Source organism: Marmota marmota, unplaced genomic scaffold (assembly GCF_001458135.2).
Source record: "Marmota marmota marmota unplaced genomic scaffold, marMar, whole genome shotgun sequence".
NCBI classification, from domain to species: Eukaryota; Metazoa; Chordata; class Mammalia; order Rodentia; family Sciuridae; genus Marmota; species Marmota marmota.
The window spans coordinates 4,787,086-4,811,157 of record NW_025999869.1 but is presented as its reverse complement, the minus strand read 5'-3'; the positions used below and the strand labels follow the sequence as shown (position 1 = coordinate 4,811,157).

The window sequence follows — 24,072 nt, the reverse complement described above, 5'->3', positions numbered from 1 at the left end:
GGTTGGACATGGGTGAGTTTATCTAGCAAAGGAATGTTCTACCTGATTCCTTAAAAAGTGCTCATCAGGGCAGGGAACCCCCACTGGAGGCTGGGTGGGCCTCCCTCCTAGCGCCCTGTAATGTGCAGCCCACAGACGGGGTCCATACAAATCACTGGCTGAGATGCAGGTGACCTTGGCAAGGTCACTGTAGTTCTGATGATCGGCCATACCCAGGGGGAGATCTGAAAACCAGCCTCAGCTCTCGCCCTGAAGAAGGCGTCTGGAAGGGCTGTTCCCCGGAGGCAGCCACCAACAATTCACTCAGCTGCATCGTTCACTCCTTAGGCCTTCTGTGCACAGTCACAGTGGTGCACAGTCACAGTGGCACTGTGGAAATGCCCCCCACACCCACTTAGCAGGAACACTTGATAATAAATGAGTCAAGTCCTTGTCCTTTTAAATCGCACACTTGGGAGGCAGAGAGACAGTAAGGAAACTAATCCATAGTCAACGAGGTGACTCCTGACAGTGGTCAGCATGGGGGAGGACACAAATGGGGTGATGAGTCAGAGGACAACCATGAGGGATAAAGAGGGATAAAGTGCAGCTGGAGGGGGACTCACCTGGCCTCAATCTGGGTGATCTCCCCAGCAGACAGTTTGCCGTGGTGAGGGCAAACCTGGAAAAAGGAGAAAGTTATGGGGGTGTGCCCCTGGGGCTAAAAACAGGGGGGCTCTGTTTCTACCCTGAGGCCTAAAGGGGCAAGGGAAGAGCAGTTTCCAGAACCTGCAACAAGAGATCACTGAAGAGTCCCTTCTTGACAGGAGCAGTGACCTTCGGAAGAGACACAGCCATCCAGAGGGACCCAGCAGGGAAGAAGCAGGATAACAGTCAGGACTCTCTCCTGGGCCCACCCTGGGAGGCTTCGCTTGCAGGAGGAATTTCTCTGGATGTGAGGCTTGAGGAAGCCAGAGTAGAAGGTCAAGATGGCCCGCTGACAGCCAGGCTCAAGACCATGGTCCTCCCACAGTGACACACACTCTTCAAGGACAGGGGCTTAACAGTCCCCCTGGGACCTGACCCGAGCCAACGGGAATATGTGCAAACCAGGCCAACTTGGAACAGGTGAACTCCAGCTCCCTTCCCTGCTGGAGGGAAGTAATCCTTAGACCTCGAGGATGACCTTGGGCATCAATATTGGCAAGCCTCAGTTTTCTCATTCCCCCAAAGAGGGCCTTAGGCTTAATGACCTCCAGGTCCCAGGTAATGCTGTGCAGAGGAGGAGGCACAGGCTCTGGGTCAGGCAGCTGTTGACTTCAACCTTTTGTACCACAACAGCCAGCTGACCTTGTGCATGGGCCGTGGCTGGGTCTCAGCTTCCCTCTCAACAGGGGTGACAATACCTATGGCTCTTCCACTTTCTAGCCAGGGAGCTTGGGTAAGTCACTTACACTCTGTAAGCCTCTACTCCCTTTTCTGTAAAACAAGGTGAAAAATGCTACATTCCCCCTTAGGGTTTTTTTTTTGTTTTGTTTTGTTTTGTTTTTTGCCAGAATCTAATGAAATAATATATATTAATCATTTAAATTACAAAGAGCTTTCCAGAATGTTCTATGAGATTTTTCTGAGTACTTTCAGTTCAATGAAGTTACCTGGGGTTGTTATATATACTGTTGCCAAAATTTTCTCTATATGGGAATTGTACCCATAAGTTCCTAACATGTCCTTGCTCAGGGTGACAAGCATCCAAGATGGCAGGCTGTGTGTGCCACAGAGCACACCAGAAGAAAAGAGCACAACCCTCAGCATCTCATTTTAGGGCCTTCACTGCTTTTTTAGCCCCCTTGTATGACTTGGTATGAAGCACTAGAAATTCAGGTGACCGAGGAGGAAGCTGCTAATTTAAATGAATAGCTTTGGCAAAAAGAGCCCCCTGAAGAGCTCAGAGGGAGATAATGGCTGCCCTGTTTGGAGGCTGGAGTCTGTAGCTGTTTACTGCCTCCAGGGCCAAGCATTGCTATAGCAACAAATGACTTGGCAACAGCTTTGAACAGACTGCTTCTTTGAAAGAGTTTAGATAATAGGGATTACTCAGGTTCTTTCTGAAAGGGATAACATAAGGACTTTTTTTATCCCCTCTTCTCAAACATAAGGACATTTGAAAGAATAATCCTTTTTCAAAAACTGTACAATAGAGAGGGAAGGACTAGAAGGCTTTGCACTCAAATGTTAGCAGTTAAGTTTCCTAAATAGAGATTACAGGGGTTTTGTTTTGTTTTGTTTTGTTTGTGGGTTTTTTGGACACTATTCTGAGTCTTCTATGATGCGCATTTGGTTTTTGTTGTTTTGTTTTTTCTTTTTATTTAAACTAGTGTTCCCATTCACTTCTAAATAACATTAATGTATTTTTTTAATTTTATTTTTTAGTTATACTTGGCCACAATACCTTTATTTTATTTATATATTTTTATGTGGTGCTAAGGATCGAACCCAGGGCCTCACACATGCTAGACGAGTGCTCTACCACTGAGCCACAAACCCAGCCCAACATCAATGTATTTTATTCATCCTTCTTTCCCATTTTACTAACTCAAAATATATTTGTAAAATTAAAATTAAATATTTAGATTTCTTTATTAAATTTATTTTTAATCTAGTAATGAAAATGTAAAAAGATATACATTATAGGGGTAACATGTGATGTTTTGGTACACATATATCTTTAATGTTTAAACAAATTAAACATACCTATCTCCTCAACCATGTATCATTTCTTTATGGTAAAAGGTTTCAGTTTTGTACTAGAAATAAATTTACATTAAAAGCAATAAATAGATTATGATAAGGCATAAGACTAGAAATGTGGAAATGATATTTGGGGCCCAAGTGAGGGTTAGACCTGGCCTTGATGGAGAAGGATACATACGGGTTTCACAGCACCAGGGTCTTCTGGCTTTTGCTGGCTTGACTAAGAAAAGCACCTTGAAGGTTAATGTATGACACATGGCCAGGTTACATCTTGCTGAGGGGACACTTGGATCCTGTTATCCTTGGAATGCAGAAAAGGGGCCCCACCAATGCTCACTCCCCTCTTTCACCACCTCTTCATTCAGCAGTACATGCAGTAATTGTCCTAAGGAAATCAAATCCATGTTTCATTGTGGAAAGTAGAAACTGATTAATAGGGAAAAAATGTTAATTGTTAAGGTGTGGTGTGAGGATTTACCCAGGATGTCATAGCCTTGGAGGAAAAGGAGATTGAAGAGACAGCTAGTATGAAGTGTGGATGTTGACTTTGATATTATGGATGTGCCAGTCAGCTCTCCTTCACTGTGACAAAATACTTGAGAGAAACAACTTAAAAGGAGGAAAGGCTTATTTTGGATCATGGTTTCAGATGTTTCATTCCATGGTTGCCTGGCCATGTTGCTTTGGGCCTGTGTCAGGACATTACCTCATGGCAGGAACATATTCTATTTTGTGGTAGAAGAGGCTATTCACTTCATGGCAGCCAGGAAGCAGAGATAGTGAAATTAAGAGCTGGGATCTCAATATGCCCTTCAAGGTCAAGAGCTGGGGTCTCAATATGCCCTTCAAGGTCAATTCCCAATGACTTAACTTCCTCCCACTGGGCCCCACCTGCAAAAGGTCCCACCACCTCCTTAGAGCACCAAGCCCTAAGAGTGAATTTGGTGATTCGTGAAAACCTAAATGTTTTTCTCTAAAATGCTTTTTCCAGTAAATAATAAAATTGTTTCAAATTATTGAAAATAAGATGGTGATATTTCCATGTGCATTTAGTAAGCTACTTCTATATACTAGGCATTCATTTGAAGGAACTCATAGTTGTGCAATAAAAATGTAAGCAACTATACCCTGCTACATTTATAAACAATGCAGTAGTCAAACACCAGTTTGGGGATCGGACTTGCTTCTGAATCCAGTTATGCAAATAATCAATTGTGTGACCTTCAGTCGGCTGCTCAAGCTTAGAAAGTCGAAAGTACAGCTGGAGTTTGCACCCTTGCATTTGTGACCCTGGAGCCCTGAGATCCTTCAATCAAATGGGCGTGGACTGGAAGGATTTGTGGCTTTCAGTGGAGTCCCCAGATTCCTCTGATTTCTTCAGACAGCTGCAGTTCTTGCTCCAGCTGCTGTTCTGGCTGGGTAGTATTCTGCCCACAGGCCCCTGTGCCTGAGTGTCCAGGCTTTGGGACACTGTTTGCTTATGCTTTCCCACCTGTCTCCATTTTTAATTTTGTCAGAGCCATGAATTAAGCAGGAAACAGATCTGATTTATTAATTCCATTCCTGCTCCATGATTGTGCCCAGAGGCTTGTAGACACACACTGTAAATCACTAAGAGTAATAATAATAATAATAAAGGGCTTTCTGTTGAAAGCTGCCTTGGGGACATCTGTCAACTTGTCGGGGACCCCCAGAGAGCCAACTTCTTCTTTTGCCATTCCAGAATCAACCACAGGAAGAGGCATCAGTAAGTGACAGGAACTTTAGGGCTGAGTGGAGAACAGTCCCTAGTCCATCGGCTTTCTGGACTAGCCTGCAACTTCTTCTCCTTCTTTTCTACAAAGAAGGGACTCACACATTAACATGTCGAGTTCTTGGCACAGAAGATCAAATGCAATCCTCGCAATAGCATTACTGGATAAATACCAAATTATCCTCATTTTACACACGAGGGCACTGAAGACTTAGGATGAGTACCTGTAAAATATACAGTTTATACATCGTAGAGGTAGTGTTTAAATGCAAAGCCCCACTCATCCAAAGCCAGTGTTCTTTCAACCCCACTAGGCTGCTAGAAACTTCTGGTTCCTTCTTTAAGGTCCTTTTGAGCATCCCAGACTGAGTCCCAAAGTGTGGTCTTGGTGCAGGAGAGAATCAGGCCAGTGAGAATGCTCTTAAATATGCTTTGTCCTCACCCTGAGCCAAGCACTGAACTAAAGGCAGTCGCCCCCTTATCTGTACTTCCCCTTCTGTGGTTGTTGTATTCTGTGGGACATTCTGAAATGTCCCCCAAAGCTCAGGTGTTGAAGGCAGCAGAGTTCAGAGGTGGGGCTGTGGGAAGAGACTGGATCAGGAGGGCTCTGACCTCATTAATGAACTAAGTCCAACCCATTGATGGACCCATGATTCACCAGTCTGTTGGGAGGAGGTGGAGCCTGGGTAGCCTTAGGTCCTGGAGGCCTGCCCTAGAGTATTTCTTCTCTCTTGCCCCCTCTTCTCTGCCTCTCTGCCTCATGGTGACTGCTTTCCTTGCCACGTACTCCCCACCATGATGTTCTGCTTCAGCACAGGCCCAGAAACATCAGAGCCAAGGGACCATGGAACAAAATCTCTGAAGTCATGAGCCTAGATAAAACATTTCTCCCTGTAAGTGGCTCATCTCAGGTATTTTGTCACAGTGACAGAGAGCTGACGAACACAGTGTGTGACCTGTGGTCAACCGTGATCGCAATATTAAGTAAAAATTTCCAGAATAAACAATTTAAGTTTTAAATATCTTTTATTACTACATATAATTATAAATATTCTATTTTGTTATTGTCGCTGTTAATCTCTTAGTATACTCAATTAAACTTTATCACAGGTCTGTATGTATGCAGGAAAAACCACAACATACATAGGGTTTACCGTCTCATTTCCATCCCCTCTGCCACCATTTTGAAGAAAGCGCGGTCATCTTTTGTGTGGGCTACTGCGATACATGCTACCCTGGACGACTCATCTCTATTCTTCCCCCTTCTCACTATGTTCTTCCTCCTGAAGTCACGGTCATCTTTTCAAACCACAAATAGGTCCCTATTGCCCACCACCGTTCCATGAGAACTCTCATGGTGGTTTCTGTCAGGTACCAGGACAGAGGTCACATCCTTGACACCCTAGATGACCCTGGGCCCATCTGCTCTCGGCCTCTCCTTGCCTGGGCCGGCCTTGCTCCTCTGCTCCAGTGAGGCTGCTTCTGCTCAGCGCCCTGCAGGGTGCAGTTCCCTCCGCCTAAAATGCTCTCTCCTCCTCATCAGTGCCCAGAAGTCTCTTCCTCAGGGAGGCCTTTTGTAAAAGCCACCCTGGCCATGTCACATCCCCTCATGACATGCCTCCCTCCTATGCAGTGTCTAATTAAACTGCCTCTTAACATTCACAGCCACGTGCCTCATAAGGATGCCTAGCGACATCCTAGCTGTCTTTGATCACTCTGTGATGCCCAAATCACAAAGACTCGCCTAAAGACCCATTTCTCAGAATGCCCCCCGCTGTCTAGCGCTTTATGGTGGTCTTTGTGGTCTTTGAATTCGGTTTGTCTCCGTCAGTCCACAGGCCCTGTATTAAAAAGAGACCTGTGGGTTTAGATTTACCACCCTGCACCTAAAACTCGGCACAGTGTCTGACACACAAGAGATACTTGAGAAAGATCCACTGCATGAATAAATCCATGTGCACAGTCAGTTTCCAGAAGCAGGAGTCCTTTTTCCTTGCCTAGGCTCTTAGAGTTGAAAGTTCAAAACATTGGTCTTTGTTTGGTGGGATTCTACTGAAACCAATGGTTTGTCAAAATCTCCCAGCAGTGAACACTATTTTTTCCTCTGCAAGAGATGGTCAGCAGAGGGCTCCCCAGGAGCAATTATTGAGGTCCGGTCAGTGAAAGCAGAAGTCAGCTGGGAAACAGCAGATCCTGTTCCCAAATCTGTGGACCCTTGAGCAGCTCAGAGACCACCAGCAGGCCCTACAGTGCAGTGGCACTCTAGCCCAACACCCATAAACCATTTGGTCTATTCTCCAAAACAGAACTCGGAGGGCAGAAGGGCAGAGCCCTCTGCAGATTATTTGAATGCAAACCCACAGCCTGCTTCTGCAATTGTCAGTTGCACGCTAAGCAACTTGTAATCAAGACCTCACACTGCTTGGTAGAGTCGTGCCCGAGTGTCGGGGGAGACTCGCTTTCTGTGGGGGCCACTTTCCGCTTGCCAGTCAGTAGTTTTATTTCCATTTTAGTTTTCAGAGCATCTGCCCCCCAGCCACAGCCGGTGGTTTGGAATTCATGACTCTGTTGTGTGTTTACGCACTACGCTTGCTTGTAATTGACAAATTTAAATTCTGGTCATATTTCATTTACTATCCAGACCCAGGGAAAAAATCCTAGGCGAAAACCTAATTATAGGGAGAGTGCCACAAGGTAATTGCTGTGAAGGAACTCCTGCCGTGGCAGGGCTGAATATTTCATCCACCCATAAAATGATTATGCTGACAAGATTCTGAAAAATAATAAAATCTGTTTAATAAAAAAGAAGCAAAATATCAGTGTTTTTACACACAAAGTATTAAAACATCCTTCATTTTGGACAGATCCTAAGTCATTTGATTTTTATTCAAATCATGACCCACAGCCCTGATAGTTCTTTAATCCAAGACTGGAGTGCTGCAATCCTTCCACACGAGGCTGTTTGGAAGCTTTGGGGCCTGGCGTGGGCTTTCAGAATCCACTTTTTATTGCTCTAGTGGATCTTTGGAAGATGCTCCAGGATCAGAAAACAGACAAAACAGACAGGATGAAGGCCGGGGGGCAGTGCCCTTAGGTTGGACTGCTGTGTCTAGATTGCTACAGCACATCCACTCTCTCCCCAGCTGCCTTGCAACTGCCCCTCCTTTAGAGGGCTCAGGAAGCATGAAAATGTGGCTTCTGCTACCAAAGCTTTGCTGAGAGTCCTGCAAGGTGGCGTCAGGGGGCAATGCACATCTTGGCTTCTCAGACCATCCAAGACACTACAGCAGTGCTCCATCTATTCATTCAGCTACTGAACAGAGACATTTTGAGCACATACTCTGTGCCAGGAATTGTGCTAGGTACAGGGTAGATGAGGGAGAATAAGACAATCCATTCCCTCCCTTAATTAGAAGTACATCATAGTAAAAGAGACAAGTTAAAGCCCAAGCCGAGAGAAAACAAAAACATAAACAACAATATAACCAATTAAATCAAGTAGCATATGGAAACAAAGAACTCATCTTAGAGAATGTGCCCTAAAACATGAAAAGAAGCCCCTTGGGAGACTCAAAAGGAAGCAATTGCAGAACCACTGTTGGCATGGACCAGGGTTGAAAAGAGGGGGAGGAAGTGGACTGGCACCATGCAGACCAGGGCAAGAGGGCAGCGTTTATTCCAGGTTCTAGAAGGAACGATGGGAGCAACTGAAGGAAAGACATGATCCAATGTACATGTTCAAAAACTGTAGAGAGAATTGTAGGAGACAAGAGTCTCAGCGAGAAGCCAGTAAGGATGCACTTGCAAGCAGCTCAGGTGGCGGGGCCGATGTCCTGGACCAGGGGCATGGCATCAGAGGTAGTAAAGTTCTGAGTACAAAATGCACATCTAAAATAGATATATTTTAAAACCCAAACCACTTCTCAATCTCTAGATCTTGGCTCTCCATTATGATGGCAAATAAAACTAGAGACCAAAGAAATAAAATAAAACAAAGGCCAGAAGAAATAAGACCTAAGTTAAAATGAGGCTGGTGCACCCATCTCCTCCCTCCCTCACCTGAGAGAGCAGAGCAGACGGTGTGAGTTGTTTCCGCCTGGGCCAGAGGAGGCCTTGCACCCCATACACTTTCCTCTCTCATTAAGTGGACCTTATTTAGATCTAAAATTATGTAAGTAGACATTTTGAATGCACTGAATCCTGGCATCAGAGCCAAGGTGAATTTTCGTGGTGCTCCTGCACTTGTGGCTTATGAATGCCCAGGAAGCTGAAGTCAGTGTTCTGCCAAGCAGGGCACACAGACCACCTGGGGTACAAGAGCAGGTGGTATAAAGGTACAAATCTGGGGAGCCCCACCTTAGGTTTACTAAAGCAGAGTCTTTGAGCCTTTCAAAAGCTCCCTGAGTTAACTGACAAACAGCATAAATAGCTCAAGAAGGTCTGCTTTAAAGTAATTGATGTACCATGCTGAGATGTGACCTGAAGATAAAATAGATGGGGTTGGGTGAAAATTGTAGCTGGGCTAAATAAATAAACACAAAGAAATAAAACCCCCTTAAACCTTATAATCATAAATGCTAATAATGATTGTTAACATTTTGGTGAAATTCTTCCAAACTTAACCTTCACACACATACATTCCTTTCTTCATAATGAAAGATGAGTGCACTCTTACATTCTAGTGTAACTGACTTCATAAACACGTCACATGTCTTTTCATAAAGAGGCTCATTCTTCAATGCACAGCAGGCTGATGAGGGTGCCGTGTGGGGTGGGGCAGTGCTCAGAGGCAGAGGACCTTGGATCAGGATCTATGCCTTTAATAAACAGAAAATATCGTTATGGGATGGATGGCTGACATAATAGAATTAGAAACATGCTTTTATTTGGGGATAGAGACAGGTGTTCTCTGATTGGTGGATCTCTGGAAATAAACACAACTTGTATCATGAACATGCCTGGCTGGAGGAAGGCATCGTCTAAAGCAAAGCACAAAGAGTTTGCAGACAAAAGGACAGGCAGGCAACAGTGACAACACAGTGTCTTGTTGAAACCATCAGCATCTATCACTGTCTCAAACACCCAGAAGGAAGAGGAGAGCCCGTGCTACCTGGTAAGTGCATCCAGGCTCCTATTCTGAACATCACCTTGGAAGCCTCAGCATCTCAGGCTTCCAAACCTTCTGAATCCCAGGGCTCCACACTGTTTGCCTTTCTTCTTTCTTGGCTGAAGTATGCAGAGTTAAGACTCACCAGATTTAGTAAATAGCAGGATTTCCAATTTCATTTCTGAATCTGAGTGCCATACAACACTCAGGACAAACGTACTATAACAATTGTCATTTCTCTGAAACTTGAATTTAATTGGGTGTCCTTTTTTTTTTTTCTGGCAACCTTACTTGGTTAGCTTCCTATTTTAGAGGAAAATGTTGATACAGAACTGTAATTTCTTAGAAGTAAAAACACCTCAGCTAACCTAGGAGCAAGGTAGGTTTTTGGTAATATCTTTTTGTGTTGCAGAGTGTTTTCTTCTCTCCTGGAGAGAAAGAACATGCTTCTAATATAACATCAGCTACCTGAAGACAAGAGTGGCAGCAAATCCAACTTTCATTTTAGATCACAGAGGCTGTGATCTGCTTGCTTTTTGCTTCCTTTATGTGGCTGGCCAGGGGAAATCACTGGTTGAATACAGAGGGGTGTCTTTGATCTTTCCAAGGTGGTCCTGCTTCTCCGGTAAGAATCCCAAGTATGTGCAGGGGTTGCTACTTCCAAAATTTGTGAAGACTGGATTGTTCAGAAGGGAGTTGGCGCTCTGGCAGCAGCAGGCCCTTAGACACCCAGGCCAGGACTTTTAATTGATAATGAGCAGGCAGAGGAGGGAAATGGGAGCCCTGAGATCCAGTGGAAGAAGTGAGATAATTTACTCAATTTGTTTTCCTGGAAACCAGGACTTTGTGTCAATGATTTGTAATAAAGCTAACTGAGGCACAGACTTGGCTCCATAAAATGCTTAATCGCCCAGTTTTGATAACTGCCATTCTCTTTAGGGGGGGAATTTACCAGCCTTTTAATCTCCTTCATTTGATTAACATTAGAATCAACAACAGCAACACAACCTGTGTTGGGTTCCAGGAAACTGTTGTATTCACAGACTGATTAAAGAAGACAGATTTTTTTTTTAAGGGTCTTAACTATAATAGTCTCACGCATTAAGTAGTAGATCATGTTTTAAAAGTTTTATCTTATTAGGGAAAAACCAAAAAGACAGATGTATAGTTGTTTAAGGAGGTAAAAGTACAACAACAAGTAGTCATCATTCCTCCAAGATAATTTTATGGATGAAAATACATTATTTTAGTTTTTTTTTCTGAGTTTTTAATCTGTTTTTTCCTTATAACACTTAGTTAAAAGAAACACAAAGTTGAAACTTCTTTGTGAATGAACAGCTCAATGAGGTCCTGTTTCATATGCAGTCATTTGAATCTATTTATAAGAAAAAAATCAGAGCTTTGGGGTGGGTAGAAAAGACTTTAGATCCCATGAAAAAGTTCTGTGAGTCTGGTAAGGTAGATCCTAGCCATGGTTAGGCAGGGCAGTTCCTGAAAATTCTTGGTTCATTCCTGAAACAGTTCCATGTGCTTGGGAGCTTGGGACACCACGCCCTGCCTAAGCCAACTCTGCCATCGCTTGATCTTTAGGGTCCTCGGTCTTAAGGCTATGCTCCCTCACCTACTGTTTTCAACTTCTCCCAAATAGCTTATTTTCTTTTGTTGTTATCTACAGGGTGCTTCCAAACATACAGAGGGAATCCTGTAGGTCTGGGGAGAAGTTTTCTTTTGTCTGCATCTAAATAAGGATATATCTGGTAAACTTTCTGTTAGGTTAGCCTTACTCTGAAATTGTATTCTTCCTTTTATTTTTCCTTTTGTTTTGATGTTAATTACCCTTGCTTTTATAAAACAGCAATGCCAGCTCTTGTCTTATTTGTATTGTTAATGTCCTTAATTCAGCCCAAGGCAGGTGGCACTCTGTTCTATAAGACAACACATCATAGAGGAAATAATGGAAGGACCCAGAATCACACAAATAGGATGTACAAGGTTCTGTCCTTTCCTGGCCTTGAACCCTTGAGCAGGAACTGAGGTGAGAGTAAGTTTCTTTGTCCATAGATTGGGTTATCAGAAAATTAAAGCTTCTGACATACATATGACAGACAGTGGGTATCCAAAGAGTTTTGTTCTGTTGAGTCTTTTTTATACCTTACTCAGCACTCAGAGTATTACATGAAACACACTCAGCACACATACAGAAACAAATACCACCAGTGCTTACATTTAAACTATCATGTGAAGCATGCATCAGCACAGAGGCTTTTGTGAAACTGCAGAGTTGGGTAGGGTTTATTCAAGAAGCTGCCTATGGGATTTTGAAAGGAACATATAGGACATTGAGAATTAAGAAGTCTTAGAAGGGGAATAATTATTGGAGAGTGTATAATCCTAAATTCTAAAAAGCAGGGGACATGTCCCACCAGTAATACGAGGAATATCTACATGTGGCAACATAGGCATTAAACAATGTATACCCAAGCAATGAGAGGTATTCCTCTTTCAGCTCTTTAAAAATCTTTGATTTTATTCGGAAGAATGTCTGCTTTCCCTACACTGCCTTTAACACTTCTCTAACATTAAGACCCTTTAACAAAGATCCCTCATTGATCAGGAGGCAAGCTCATCTAATTATTTAAAATACTGTCTTATTTTCATTTTCTTTATTTTTCCTCTAACCTTCTGTTAATATTTTATTCCATTTACACTGATGACCTACAGATTTAAAAGTAAACTTAAAATTTCAAAGGAAGTAAATTTTAAAATATAGAGGTAATAATAGTAACGTCAGTAGTACGAGGTTATGTGAAGCATTCATTACCCTGACCATCCCTGGGTGAAATCTGGAAAATACTGGTATAGCCCATGTGTCTCACCTAGCTTTGGATTAGATAATAAATTCTCCATGGTTAAAATGAATAATAACGAAGAGGCTACTCTGTGGCTTGTCAGGAAAGCACTGGTTCAAGTGGCTACTGTGCATTACAGAGGAAGCTTAGAGAAGGTGAAGACCTTCCTAGCACCTGAGGTGGAGGAGACCAAGCTCCTCACCAAGACTAGGACAATAACCAGGGCACCACGTAAAACCTGTGGGCCAGCACCAAGGGATGAGTGAGAGTCCCCTTGCAATCCAGCAAAGATGGCTTGAATCCCAGCCTCTCCGCTTGGCAAGACACCACGGTACCTCTCAGCTTACTGTGTACTCTTTACTCATCTGTAAAAAAATGTATCGGAATAATAAGAGCTAACAGTTATGGGGCACTTATACAGCACCGAGCACTTTGAAGGAATTATCTCAACTCTCAAAATAACAAAGTCAGCTGTCATCCCGTATGATAGATGAGCGCATTGGGACTCCGGCTACACTGCAGCTAAACAAATGGCGGAATAGGATTCAAAACCAAGCAGTCTGGGCCCAGGGTCTGGCCTCAAAGGGGGACACGTCAGCACCTTCCTCATCCAGGGGTTCACTTGCAGCCTGGCTTCCAGAACCTTCTCCTTAGTGACAAAAGCCAAGAGCTGCACTTCCCAGGATGCCTCGGGCTGTAGAGCTGGCCTATCAGGAAGCCCCAGGTGGAGGAGCCGGCCAATCAGATAGTCCCAGGCGGAGAAGCCGGCCAATCAGGAAGCCGGCCTTGAGTCAGCGCCTGCTCAGCGCGCCTCGCAGTCAGAACTTCGTGACGGTTGGCCAGGTGGGTGCTGAGGGCCGGCGCTTGAGGGGCAGGGCAGGCGGGGTTACTCAGTTAACTAGCCCAGTGGGGTGTCGGAGGGCAAGGACGACCGCACTCTCCAGGCTCCTTCTCCAGCCACCGGGCAGGCAGGCGGTCCTTGCGGGGGCTCTTCCTGGGCTCCTCCAGGCGGTTAGGTGGGAAGGGCCTGGGCTGACAGGTGGCCAGGGACCCCCCCCCAGCTGCGATCCAGGGCGGCTGGGGAACCATCCATTTCCCCGGGTGCGGCGGCCCTTGGGCTGCAGTTGGGCACAGGGAAGGCCAGGGTGGGCTGCTGCAACGGTTGGGTCAACAGGGCGGGGTTTAGGGAAAACCTGCCGTGGTCCTGGCCACTGTGGACCCTGCCCCTTGGGAAGGGCCAGTGTTTCAGTGGCCTACGTGCCTTTGGTCTGTGACACGTTGGCTTCCCTGGACCCAGATATGCTGTCCCCAGAGCAGGGTCTCCACTTCTGGCCTCTTGCCTCACCTCCTGGTGAAGCGCAGTTTAACCACCCCTACCGCCAGCTGTGTCCAGCTCCCTGGAGAAGGCCAGACTCTTCCTGGCCCTGGTCGCCTGTTGTGGGCACTCACACCTAGCGGGCGGAATCCATTCACTTGGGCATTTTGCTGCCCAGTTGGTTTTACTCTTGCTTTTTATTTTTAGTTTTACACTTATTCTTTGCTTTTAAAGTACTTTAATTCCACCACCCCAGCCCTGCCCACCCTCTTTATTACTTTCTCTTTTTTTTTTTTAAATCGTGTTTCCTTTCCCCTCAGTCCTTTATCTTTTGGTTTGGCATGCCCAGCTAAGGTTGTTGACACTCCCTTTGTAGCACAGAGAGCCTTAAAAGGGGGTGTGAAGTGCATTTTACTGATTGATGTCTGGAAAACAAAACTATTTCTGTTACAGTGTCTCTGAAGTGAGTAAAATAGGATAAATTCCTCTGGTTCAAGAAAAGGCAGTTGCAAGGATTGATTTAAAGGTTAGTTTTCATTATTTTGGGCAAGCAGCCTGACCCTTAACTGCCCAGCTTTCACACTGCTGGAGGAATTGTGTGCTAATTGTGTGTTATTTTTCTAGTCATTTTGAGAGACATATGAGGGCTGAGGTTAGTTTCTATTCAATCATGTGTCTTTATACTTGTATCTGATTGGATTAAGTACATGTAAAATACTTTGTATATAACATGGTAATGTGTTGACTTATACACTTCCTTTAACCCAAATTAAAATGTGTGCTGCTTAACTCCTAACCCTAAAGTAGCCATTTTGTCATCTGAGTTATAATCAAATCCTATTTTGATTTTACTGTGTACTTAAAAAAAATCATAAGTGGATCATGTCATTCAAGAATAAATTAGAGACATTGACTTACATAAACAAAATCAGAAAGAGTGTTGTATAACTGCTAAATTGTAAGGTGGTATATAAGTACTGAGGCTTTCTGAAAAGAGGCCATCTTCATTTCCATTGTAAGGGCCCCATCTTGTGGATATGATATAATTAAAGAAGAAGAAAAAACCAAAACACCTTTATCCCAAGAATTCCAGTAGGAGTTGTTTTCATTTGGAAAAATATTATAAAACACATTGATGATGTCTTTCTATGTTAGATGAAGCCAGATACTAAGCCTAAAAATAAAGTATCAGTTCTGAAGTAATTTTTTTTTTTTTAGAAATGCTAAAAGTTCAAGTATTTTTAAAGTACACATAAATACTTCTGGTTTATATGTCATTTTTCTTCTTTTAAAACAGATGTTTAAGAATAATGTTACTGATCATAAACAAAAGGTGGAAGCCATGATTAAAGACATTAACACAATCTCTTTGGAGTTGAAGAAGATGAAAGGTAAGAATAAAATCACTAAATTAAAACGTTTGCATGTTGTTATAAAGTAAATGGTAGAGCAAATTTGTGTTGGATTTCTCTATTAGGAAATGTTGACAGTAAAATGAATCAGGTCAACCCAGGAATTAGAAGATCCTGTTCTTATCCCTAACACTAACAAGCTTCTCATGTTGTCTAATGTCTAAATTTACCTCTCTTCCATTCCTTCAGCACACTATTCAGTGATTATGACACATTCTACAAAATTCTGCAACTTTATTGATGAACTCAGTAAGTCCCTAAGGTTCATTCCAAATTAAGAATTTTGATTCTGTGAGTTACAGATTCTTTATTTTAACCATGTTCAGAGAGTGATAGCAGACCTTATAATTCATGTTTAGTCAGTCACCAAACAAAAATATTCCATTATTTTATCTTAGGTATGTGAAATTTCCATGATATACTATTTCTATGGATAATCTATCCTTGAACAGACATTCCGTGTCTTGGGGAACTCCATATCATCAGTCAACCCAACCCGTTTTTGACATTTCCTCTTTATGGACTAGCTGAATCTGTTCCTTTGTTCCTTTTATCTGTGGGTCTTATTCTAACCATGAAAACTACATCAAATATGTAGTTATTCTTCTTACCACTCTTGAATATTTGAAGATAGCCTTTATTAGTGGTGAGTCCTCCAGCTTCAAGTAATAAAATATCAACTTAGCGTGACTTCTGCAATAAGGAATGTTTAGATCTAATGGAGAGCATCCCCAGAGTGAATTCAGAGGCTTAAAGATTTCATTAGAGACCAGATTCTTCCCATCTTTTTTCTCTGTCATGTTCACTCTCTTTATCACTCACTGCTCATGGTCATTACCTTCAGAGATGGCCATATACAGACATTATTTCTGCCTGTCTCTATTTAAGTCATTCCCCAGATGCCTGCAGCACATTTCCCCTCTCCTTTCATTGGCCAGATTTGCATCACTTGCGGATTCCTACAGCAGCCAAAGCCAAGGGGAATGGGACTGCCAAGACCAGTTTGGACCAGTCAGAACGCACTGCGGGAGCTGGGGAAAGGAGCACCTCAAATGGAACCAAGTTGTGCCACCAAGGAGAAGAAGGGAGTGGCTGTTAGTTAGGCACCAAATAGTGAGTGCCTGTTCTGCTTTGTCCCAACGAAAAGTATTCCCTAGGGTAGCATTTTTCAAACTTTGGTCTGTGAACCCTGCTGTCTCAAGAGATGTTAATAGATGATATGCAATAAAACAGAATATTTTCTAATGGTCAAAAAGTTGGGGAAGTGCTTTATACTGTATATTTCACAAATTCACAGTGAATATTAACAGAATGAGAAGTTTGTTACAAAGAAATCTGATTAACTTTTATTATCTCTCAAAATATCAACACTATGTGAAGATTCTCTTCCTAAAATGAAAATCTTCTGAAAACCTTCCTTGATTCACCATTATCTTCAGGATGAAATCCAAGACTTCTAGAATGGATTGTATAATACATCCTTTTGAGATCTGGCCCTGCCTCCCTCTCTAATCTCACCCTTTTTTTCCCTGCATATTTTGTGCTTTGATGATACTGAATTATTAGCACAACCATGCATCTGTTTTGTGTCTGTGCCCTAATACATAGGCCTTCTGAAATCCCATTACTACACCTCACCTTCTCCATACTAGGTTAACTGCTCCTTATTTGTTGAGGTCACTTACATTGCTTTTTTTGAACCCATATGTTTTCCTTTTACCCTTCCCTATAACGTATTATACTGTGTTGTAATTGTATATCTATTTGCTTTTTCTCTCCCTGCCCAACTGGAGGCTCATTAAGAGTATTTCTATCACTTAACACAGTTTCTTGATAGGGGTTCTTGAAAATTTTTATTAAATAAAAAATAATGTTTCTGGATGCTTGAACTCATTTGAAACAATTAGTCTTTCCATTCCTCCAAGATTTGATTATTTGTGAAATATTCTTTCAGGAAGTAAATAGAGAAGATAAATATGATAAACATGTACCTGAAAAATTGTGTGGGTAGGGTAGTCAGGCAGTTAGTATATAAGGACCTAAAGAGCTAGACTAGAAGGGTAAATTTCTGGTAAGGACTAAATGAATGCTTCAGTTATACTCACTTCTTCCCAAAATAATAGTGTCAATGGATAACAGAATTTTACATGATTTAGGTATTCTTCTAAGAGCTCCACATAAGTGAATTCAATTAATTGTAATAACAATGCTATAAGGTTGGACAATGACAGATGTGTAAAATAGGTTAGTTAATTTTATCAAAGTCAAGCAACTAGTGAGTAGTAGACCTAATTTTAAAATTTATAAAGAGTCAGAAATCTATATGGTTTAAGAGATGAATAAATAACAACAAAATAGATACAAGGGGAAGAAATAAGTCTAAACTCTGATGTCCATAAAATTCTGAACTCTTAAGATGATTGGCTACAACCAAGAAATAAACTCTCAAGACTCAATACATGGTGACCCCAGAATTGTCCAGAAATGAGGGTGGAGCAGAGCTGGATAACTGGGAACACTAGTTAAATGTTAAGAAATCATAAATCCCTGAGGTCTCTTCTGCCCTGTAGCTGGGCAGCCATCCACCTTCTGTGACATTAAAGCCATGGTTAAAACAAGGAATCTCTTCCTGGAGCCACCAGACACAGTTTAGGGAGAGGACTATACTGAAAATAGGATATTAGACAAAGTTTACATACTAAATTGTTAGACATCCTAAAATGGCCACCAAAACACGTAAATCCAGATTTATACCCTTCAGATTTTTTTTTCTTTCAGGAATTTGATCACCTAAGAATAAAGACCTAAAGAAAGTAGAGATTCCCCCAACCAAATAATCCAGAATGGTTACCCGATAATATAAACACTGTGAGATGGTGTTTCCAGTTCTTTTTATTGTCATGATCTTAAACATCTGCCAAAACTGTGGTGTAACAGATATTTGAGGAAGGCATTAAATATGAAAAGCAAAACTTAGAAATCAGTGAGAGAGAAACAATTTCTGAAGGGAGATAAAACTTCAGGAAACTACTATTAATATCCACAGAGAAGTTGGAGAAGATGCTAAAGCCACTAAAAAGAAATAAGATACTATAAAAATATTTAGGGAGCAAAAGGGAGTGCTTGGAAATTAAAGTATGAAAGTAGAAGTGAAAAACTCTAGAAAGACTGAAAAGTAAAGTGAAGAAATCCCCCTAGGGTATAGAGCAAAACAACAGATGGAAAATTTTAGTGTAAGAATAGTGACAAGATCAGTGAAGGAAGTACAACATTTAATAAATACTGTTAGAACATAGACAATAGATAGGAAGAATTCATTGAAAACATAATCTGAGAAATTTTCCCAGAGCTAAAGGACAGGAATTTCTACAATGGAAGAGCCCAGCACAATGGATGAAAATAGATACACATACCAAGGCATAGTATTGTGAAATTTCAGAATACCGAGAGAACAAAAAAAAGCATTCAAATGTCTGAAAAGATGATAGGGATTGAGAATATCGTAAAAATTCTCAGTAGCAACATGGAAGTTAGAAAACAGTGCAGCAATGCCTTTGGAAATCTGCAGAAATAGTTTCCAATTTGAATTTCTATAGGTAGACAACCTGCATAATTGGACATTAGTATATAAAGAGAAATTTTTAGATTATGTAGCTCCTCTTGTCCCTGGAATTTACTGAACCTGTGTCCAAACAAATAGCAGACCAAAAGAGAGATGCATGAAGATTCTGGGAAAAGAGCCACTCCACAGAAGGGAAGGGGTGGAAAGGGAGTCCCTAAGATAATGGTGAAGGGAGCTCTCTAGGCGCACACAGTCGCACAGCAGTCCTAGAGAGCAGTTGTCTCAGAGTGCTGCAGTGGAACTGCTAAGGCTTTGAGATATAGTCCTAATACACAATGAAAAAAGTAGAATATAATTATTGTGCTTGGGAGGTAGCTTGCAAGAAACAACATATCCTACTTACAAGACTCAGCTGTGAAAAATATTAATATAATTAAGCATTAAATATTTGAGCTACCAAGAACTGCCCTCTTATTGGGGGAGTAGGGATTGAGTGAAAGAGCTATATCCACAAGGCACAAGCCTCCAAATTAGAAAGAAATTCCAGTTAGAGATATAGGAATAAACTACTTAATCCCCCCTCAGTCCAATAAAAAAAAAAAAAAAAGGAAGGGACATGATACAACAAAAGCAACAAAGTTAAAATGAGAGAAACTATTTTTTGTAACTTGCCTTGTAGACCTGATTCTATGTGCATGTATAACTTAAATAAAGATGTTTAAAAATGTAGCCAGGTGCAGTGGCACATACCTGTAATCGCAGGCTGAGGCAGGAGGATTGCAGGTTCAAAACCAACCTCAGCAACAGTGAGATGCTTAACAACTCAGTGTGACCCTGTCTCTAAATTTAAAAACTACAAAATAGGGCTGGGGATGTGGCTCAGTGGTTGAGTGCCCCCAGGTTCAATCCCTGGTACACCCCCCCCCCTCAAAAAAATGTACAAATCAAATTTGTAAAAATCTAGTTAACAGTGTAGGAAAATTGCTGACTATTGGGCCTAAAAAGTATTTCCAGTCAAGTTTTACATCATACCTGTATGTAGTATATAAATCTAAGGCACACCTGAATTGTAGTTTGATCAGTAATCATTTGAAAAAACTAAATTAGGAATAGCTTCTTAGAGCAATTAGAGTTACTTATGACATGTGTCCTATAATGTCTTCCATGATTTTGTTTTACTCAGAGCTCTCCCAGTTATTGCTTTGTGACCTTACTCTACATTTTAATCACCCTGTGAAGATGGAAGACTTAAAGGAAGCAGAAAGAAGCAACTCCCTGTTTGAAGAGTCTGAATTATCTGATGTATCCCTTACTTCTAACAAATATTCTGTCTGACTTCTTTCTTTCTTTTTTTTGGGGGGGTTTATAGTGCGAGAAATTTCTATTTTTATTGTTGAATTAACAAATTTTTGTGGGAATTGAATTTACTAATATACTTAATATACTAAAAAAATAATAGCTGTAAATAAACACTTCATGTTCTTGAAGGTCACTTCATTATTTGCATGTTTCAGAGTGGCTCAATTGTTTCACTGTGGCAAGAGCGTGACATGGGATATCCACTATGGGCACTGTTATCCTTTTTGTCTTATGCTTGAATTTGGCTTAGGTTGCCAGTTACTAAATTATTAATGGGGATCATATGAGTTTACATTAATCAGAGCTCTCCTGGTATTGCACACACAAACAGGGAAACATTTATTGGGTCACATGACTTGTCCACAGTTGGAGTAGATTTCAGGGACTTCACACATCATCTGATGTCTCTGTTGTGTATCTGTGTGTTGACCTCATTCTTTCCTTTGATTGACTGGTTTCCTCCACAGGGTGGGGAGAAGGAGGGAGAAGGAGCTAGCAGACAACTCTAGGCAAATAGCATTGCCTTTGGGGGCCCCCAAAGAAGAAAGATCTGTCTCTCTGCCCATGTTTTAACAGTTCAGAGAAGGACCCCAACTGGTCAAAGATGCTTATCCCTGAGCACAGGCCTGTGCAGTGATGATTGGGACCATAAGGCCTGAGGGCAAAAAAGGAGCAGCTCAGCCAGAAGAAGGAAGCGGCCCCTGTTTAAAGAAAGGAAGAAAGTGTGGGTCACGAATGCATCAGATTCCCATTGATTTCCACCACAGCAGCGGAATGGAACACCTTTATCCTAAAAGTTCCCAACTTCTCTCCCTTCCCACCAGGAGACTTAAAAAACTAAGCTCTGGGTTGTCGTCATGATTCACCACCAAATAGATATTTTTTAGCAAAAGAGAATGCTGTGAGGCAAGACCCAAGTTGATTTCACTTCATCCTGGAGTGTAGTGTCAGCTGACCTCACTGCCCAGCACCTGGCTCAGTGTTAACCCAGAATTGACTCTAAACAAATACTTGTTATAACATGTCCTGTTGAGCAAGCATGCAAATGAATACAGGTCTTTCAGCTTTTGAACATCCAATTCTGGACTTAAGTGAATTGAGAGCTTCTGGTTTGTAAGAATGAGATTTTTATTTTTATCATTGGTTAAAAGTCTCCATATTCCACATACTCCTTATCTTAGCATATCAATTTTAACGAGGTAACTTGTCCCTCTTCCAATGCTCTATTAGATTGTGAAATTTAAGGTATAAGATAACTTTCTTTAACTCAGAAAACTGGTAGGTTAAGCAGAGAGCCCAAAACTTTTTGTTAATAAAACTTGTGTAGTAGTAAGTCCCCAAAGGGAAACATCTGAAGGTAGGTTTTTGTTGTTTTGCTGAATGTGGGTTTTGCTTCCTAAATACCCACCACAGATTCTCCTTGATTTATGATGAGGTTGCGTCTTTGAAAAAAAACACTATTGGTTGAAAATACTGCAAATAAAAAATGAATTTCCCACACAGACACCACAGCCCAGCTTACCATAAACATGCTCAGAACCTTTCATTAGCTTACTTTTGGGTAAATCATCTAACACCCTCTTTTATATTATGTTGAATATGGCACATCATATTGAACACCTGTATCCAAACACTAGCAACATGGCCACTAGCTAGAGCACTCGTGGTTGCCCTTGGATCACACGGCTGGCTGGCTCATCTGCTGCCCAGCTTCCAGAGAAGATCGTGCTGTATAGCACTAGCCCAGGAAGAGCTTCAAACTACAATTTCTGCTTAATGAATATTGCTGTCACATCATCATAAACTCGAAAATAAGTCAAACCATCACAAGTCAGTGACTGTATTTTTTGTTAAGTGAAATTTGTAAACTGAAGGAAAGCGTTTAATTGCCTTTGGGAAGAAAGAGAAGGGACTTTATGACAGGTTTATCGGGAATGAAAAAACCCAGAAGAGCAGTGCTATTGTTTGGATAAATATCCCCGAAAGGCCCATGGTGTTAAAGCCGGTCCTCAACCCTTGGTGCTATTGGAAGCAGTGCTGCCTTTAGGAGATGAGGCCTAGCAGAAGGGAAGTTAGAATACTGGGGTTGTGCCCTTGAAAGGTAGGGTACTGGGACCTCAGCCCTGCCTCTCTGTTTCCTGGCCATCATGAGAACAAACCTCTTCCACATGCTCCCACCTCAATGTACTGTACCACCAGAAGCAACAGGGCCAAGTAACCATGGACTGAAACCTCTGGAACCATGAACCACAATAATAAACTTTCCCTCCTGAGTTGATTATCTCATCTATTTTGTCATAGTAACAGAAAACTAACACAGTGTCTAATAGCAAAGTTTGATGAAATTGCATCACCATCTAAGCACTGCTCCTTCATCTCCCAAGGAAACTCAGTGAAGCCTATATAACTGAGCATTACTTTTGGGTTGGGTGGTAGAGGGTGTGATGGGAGTGCTGGGTACAAGGAGGGGATGAAATGTCAACCTATTTGATACCAAAGTCTCGTCTCTAAATTTAAAATGTTTCCTTTTGATATCTGTAGATTAAATTTGCTTTAAAACAAACAATAATAGTATGGACTAAACAAAAAAGTCAGTAAAGTCGTTATAGGAAGCCAAAAGAAAGGCAAAAGACTATTTTAATCCCAGGAAGTATCCCAACATGCATTTATCTTGTCATTAAAAAGTACACAAAATCCCCCTAAATAAAACACCAAATAAGAACCAGTGGCATTATATTTTTGAAGCCTCAAATTATTGCTGCTGAGAAAAAGAATTTTAGTAACTTTTAAGTTATATAAAAAAACTTATGATTACCTCTGACTGACAAAGGCTTGGCTATGTTCCATGTGATATCAAAAACTACTACTGTTTCAGTGTTTCTAAACTTGCCCCAAATTTGCTGTGGCTATGTAAACTACTTCACTTCAAAATGGGCATTCAAAAATACACATCTTTTTTTTTTTTTTTAAATGAAGTACGTAGTACACTACTAGACTTCAAGTATGAACAATATTACTCTTGCACTTTATAAACATTAAAGAGGAATAAATAAATTATGGTATATTTGACAGTCTTCATTTCAAACACTGTTTTTAAAGGGAAGTACAAAACTCTCGTGACGATGTCAAGGGGTTGGTTTCAGTACCGTTGTCCATTCACCAAGGTCGGTTGATCTTCTCAGGTCCACAACAGAGGCAAAAGGAAAGTCCGTCTCCTTGACTCACTTGCTACAGACACCCTGCAGCGTGCGTTAATGTGCATTGGTATCTAGAGCCTCGATTTTTCCCATCAATGAGCAGAAGTGGCATTTTTCTGAAGTAGTCAATAATATCTGACACTGACAAAAAATCCTGTAAAAGAGGAAGATAAGTCATCATTGAGTGGATAGTGTGAATTTCACTGTGTTTTTTTTAAATCTGCATAACGTAGACCCTGTAAGTAACTAGAATGGGGGGGCACATAAATTGTGGCAGATGTTTTAGTAATTTCTGCTATAGAAATTTGAAAACATTCCTCATCAATACCCAACAAATAATGAATGAAAAACGAGTTCTTAAAATTTTATATAGGGAGTCATAATCCTAAATATTGGTTGCTCCTTGGGTTTCTGTTTTGGGTCTTGGTTTCAGTACCTCCTATTCACCCCAGTAATTAACGGGGTTAGGAGGGAAGGGGAATCAGGAGGTCAGACACCATTCACAGTGTCTGGAGGTGACAGCTACAGCATGGTATAGAAGTTCCTTCACAGCCTCTGCTGCATTCCCATTGCCACCTCCTCAATCACAGAAACTCGGCAGCCAACTGTTCTCACCCACAGCCTGTATTATACTATCCCTGATGGCCAAGAAAGGCCCCATTCATCCTTATGAATGTGGTCAGAAGTCACGTGGTGTCCCACAGAGGAATGTGCACTCCTCCAGGACTCGGGGCCTGGGTGCCTCCCTCCGGGGCAGCCGCAGTCAGCAGTCTGTGCCTGTGTGTTTC

At 41.7% G+C, this 24,072-nt stretch overlaps 2 protein-coding genes across 3 annotated transcripts in view; one reads left to right on the top strand and one right to left on the bottom strand.

Moving 5' to 3' along the window:
• The first annotated feature begins 7,628 nt into the window (after window positions 1-7,628).
• Window positions 7,629-20,215, top strand: CUNH5orf58 (chromosome unknown C5orf58 homolog). 2 transcript variants are annotated; one of them, XR_007352086.1, is made up of 5 exons: window positions 7,629-13,282; window positions 14,208-14,280; window positions 15,052-15,145; window positions 16,105-16,279; window positions 19,912-20,215. XR_007352086.1 is itself a non-coding variant. In XM_048815695.1 (4 exons), exons 3-4 carry the CDS (start codon window positions 15,052-15,054, stop codon window positions 20,061-20,063), a joined length of 246 nt encoding a protein of 81 aa, XP_048671652.1. In that variant the 5' UTR covers window positions 7,629-13,282; window positions 14,208-14,280; the 3' UTR covers window positions 20,064-20,215. The 2 variants fall into 2 exon arrangements, 1 of the variants encoding a protein (XP_048671652.1); XM_048815695.1 differs by lacking the exon at window positions 16,105-16,279.
• A 2,478-nt stretch (window positions 20,216-22,693) lies between these two features.
• Lcp2 (lymphocyte cytosolic protein 2) overlaps window positions 22,694-24,072 on the bottom strand; it is a 43,007-nt gene continuing 41,628 nt past the window's right edge. Inside the window, exon 21 of the mRNA XM_015492634.2 lies at window positions 22,694-23,438. Within this exon, the coding sequence (XP_015348120.1) occupies window positions 23,316-23,438 (123 nt within the window). The 3' untranslated portion in view covers window positions 22,694-23,315. The remainder of the gene's footprint in view (window positions 23,439-24,072) is intronic.

Bases quoted from the DNA above. Each gene is read 5' to 3' on its own strand.
- CUNH5orf58 (XM_048815695.1), top strand. From the start codon at position 15,052: ATGTTTAAGAATAATGTTACTGATCATAAACAAAAGGTGGAAGCCATG. The intron at 15,146-19,911 runs GTAAGAATAAAA...TGTTTTACTCAG, and splicing joins GGAGTTGAAGAAGATGAAAG to AGCTCTCCCAGTTATTGCTT.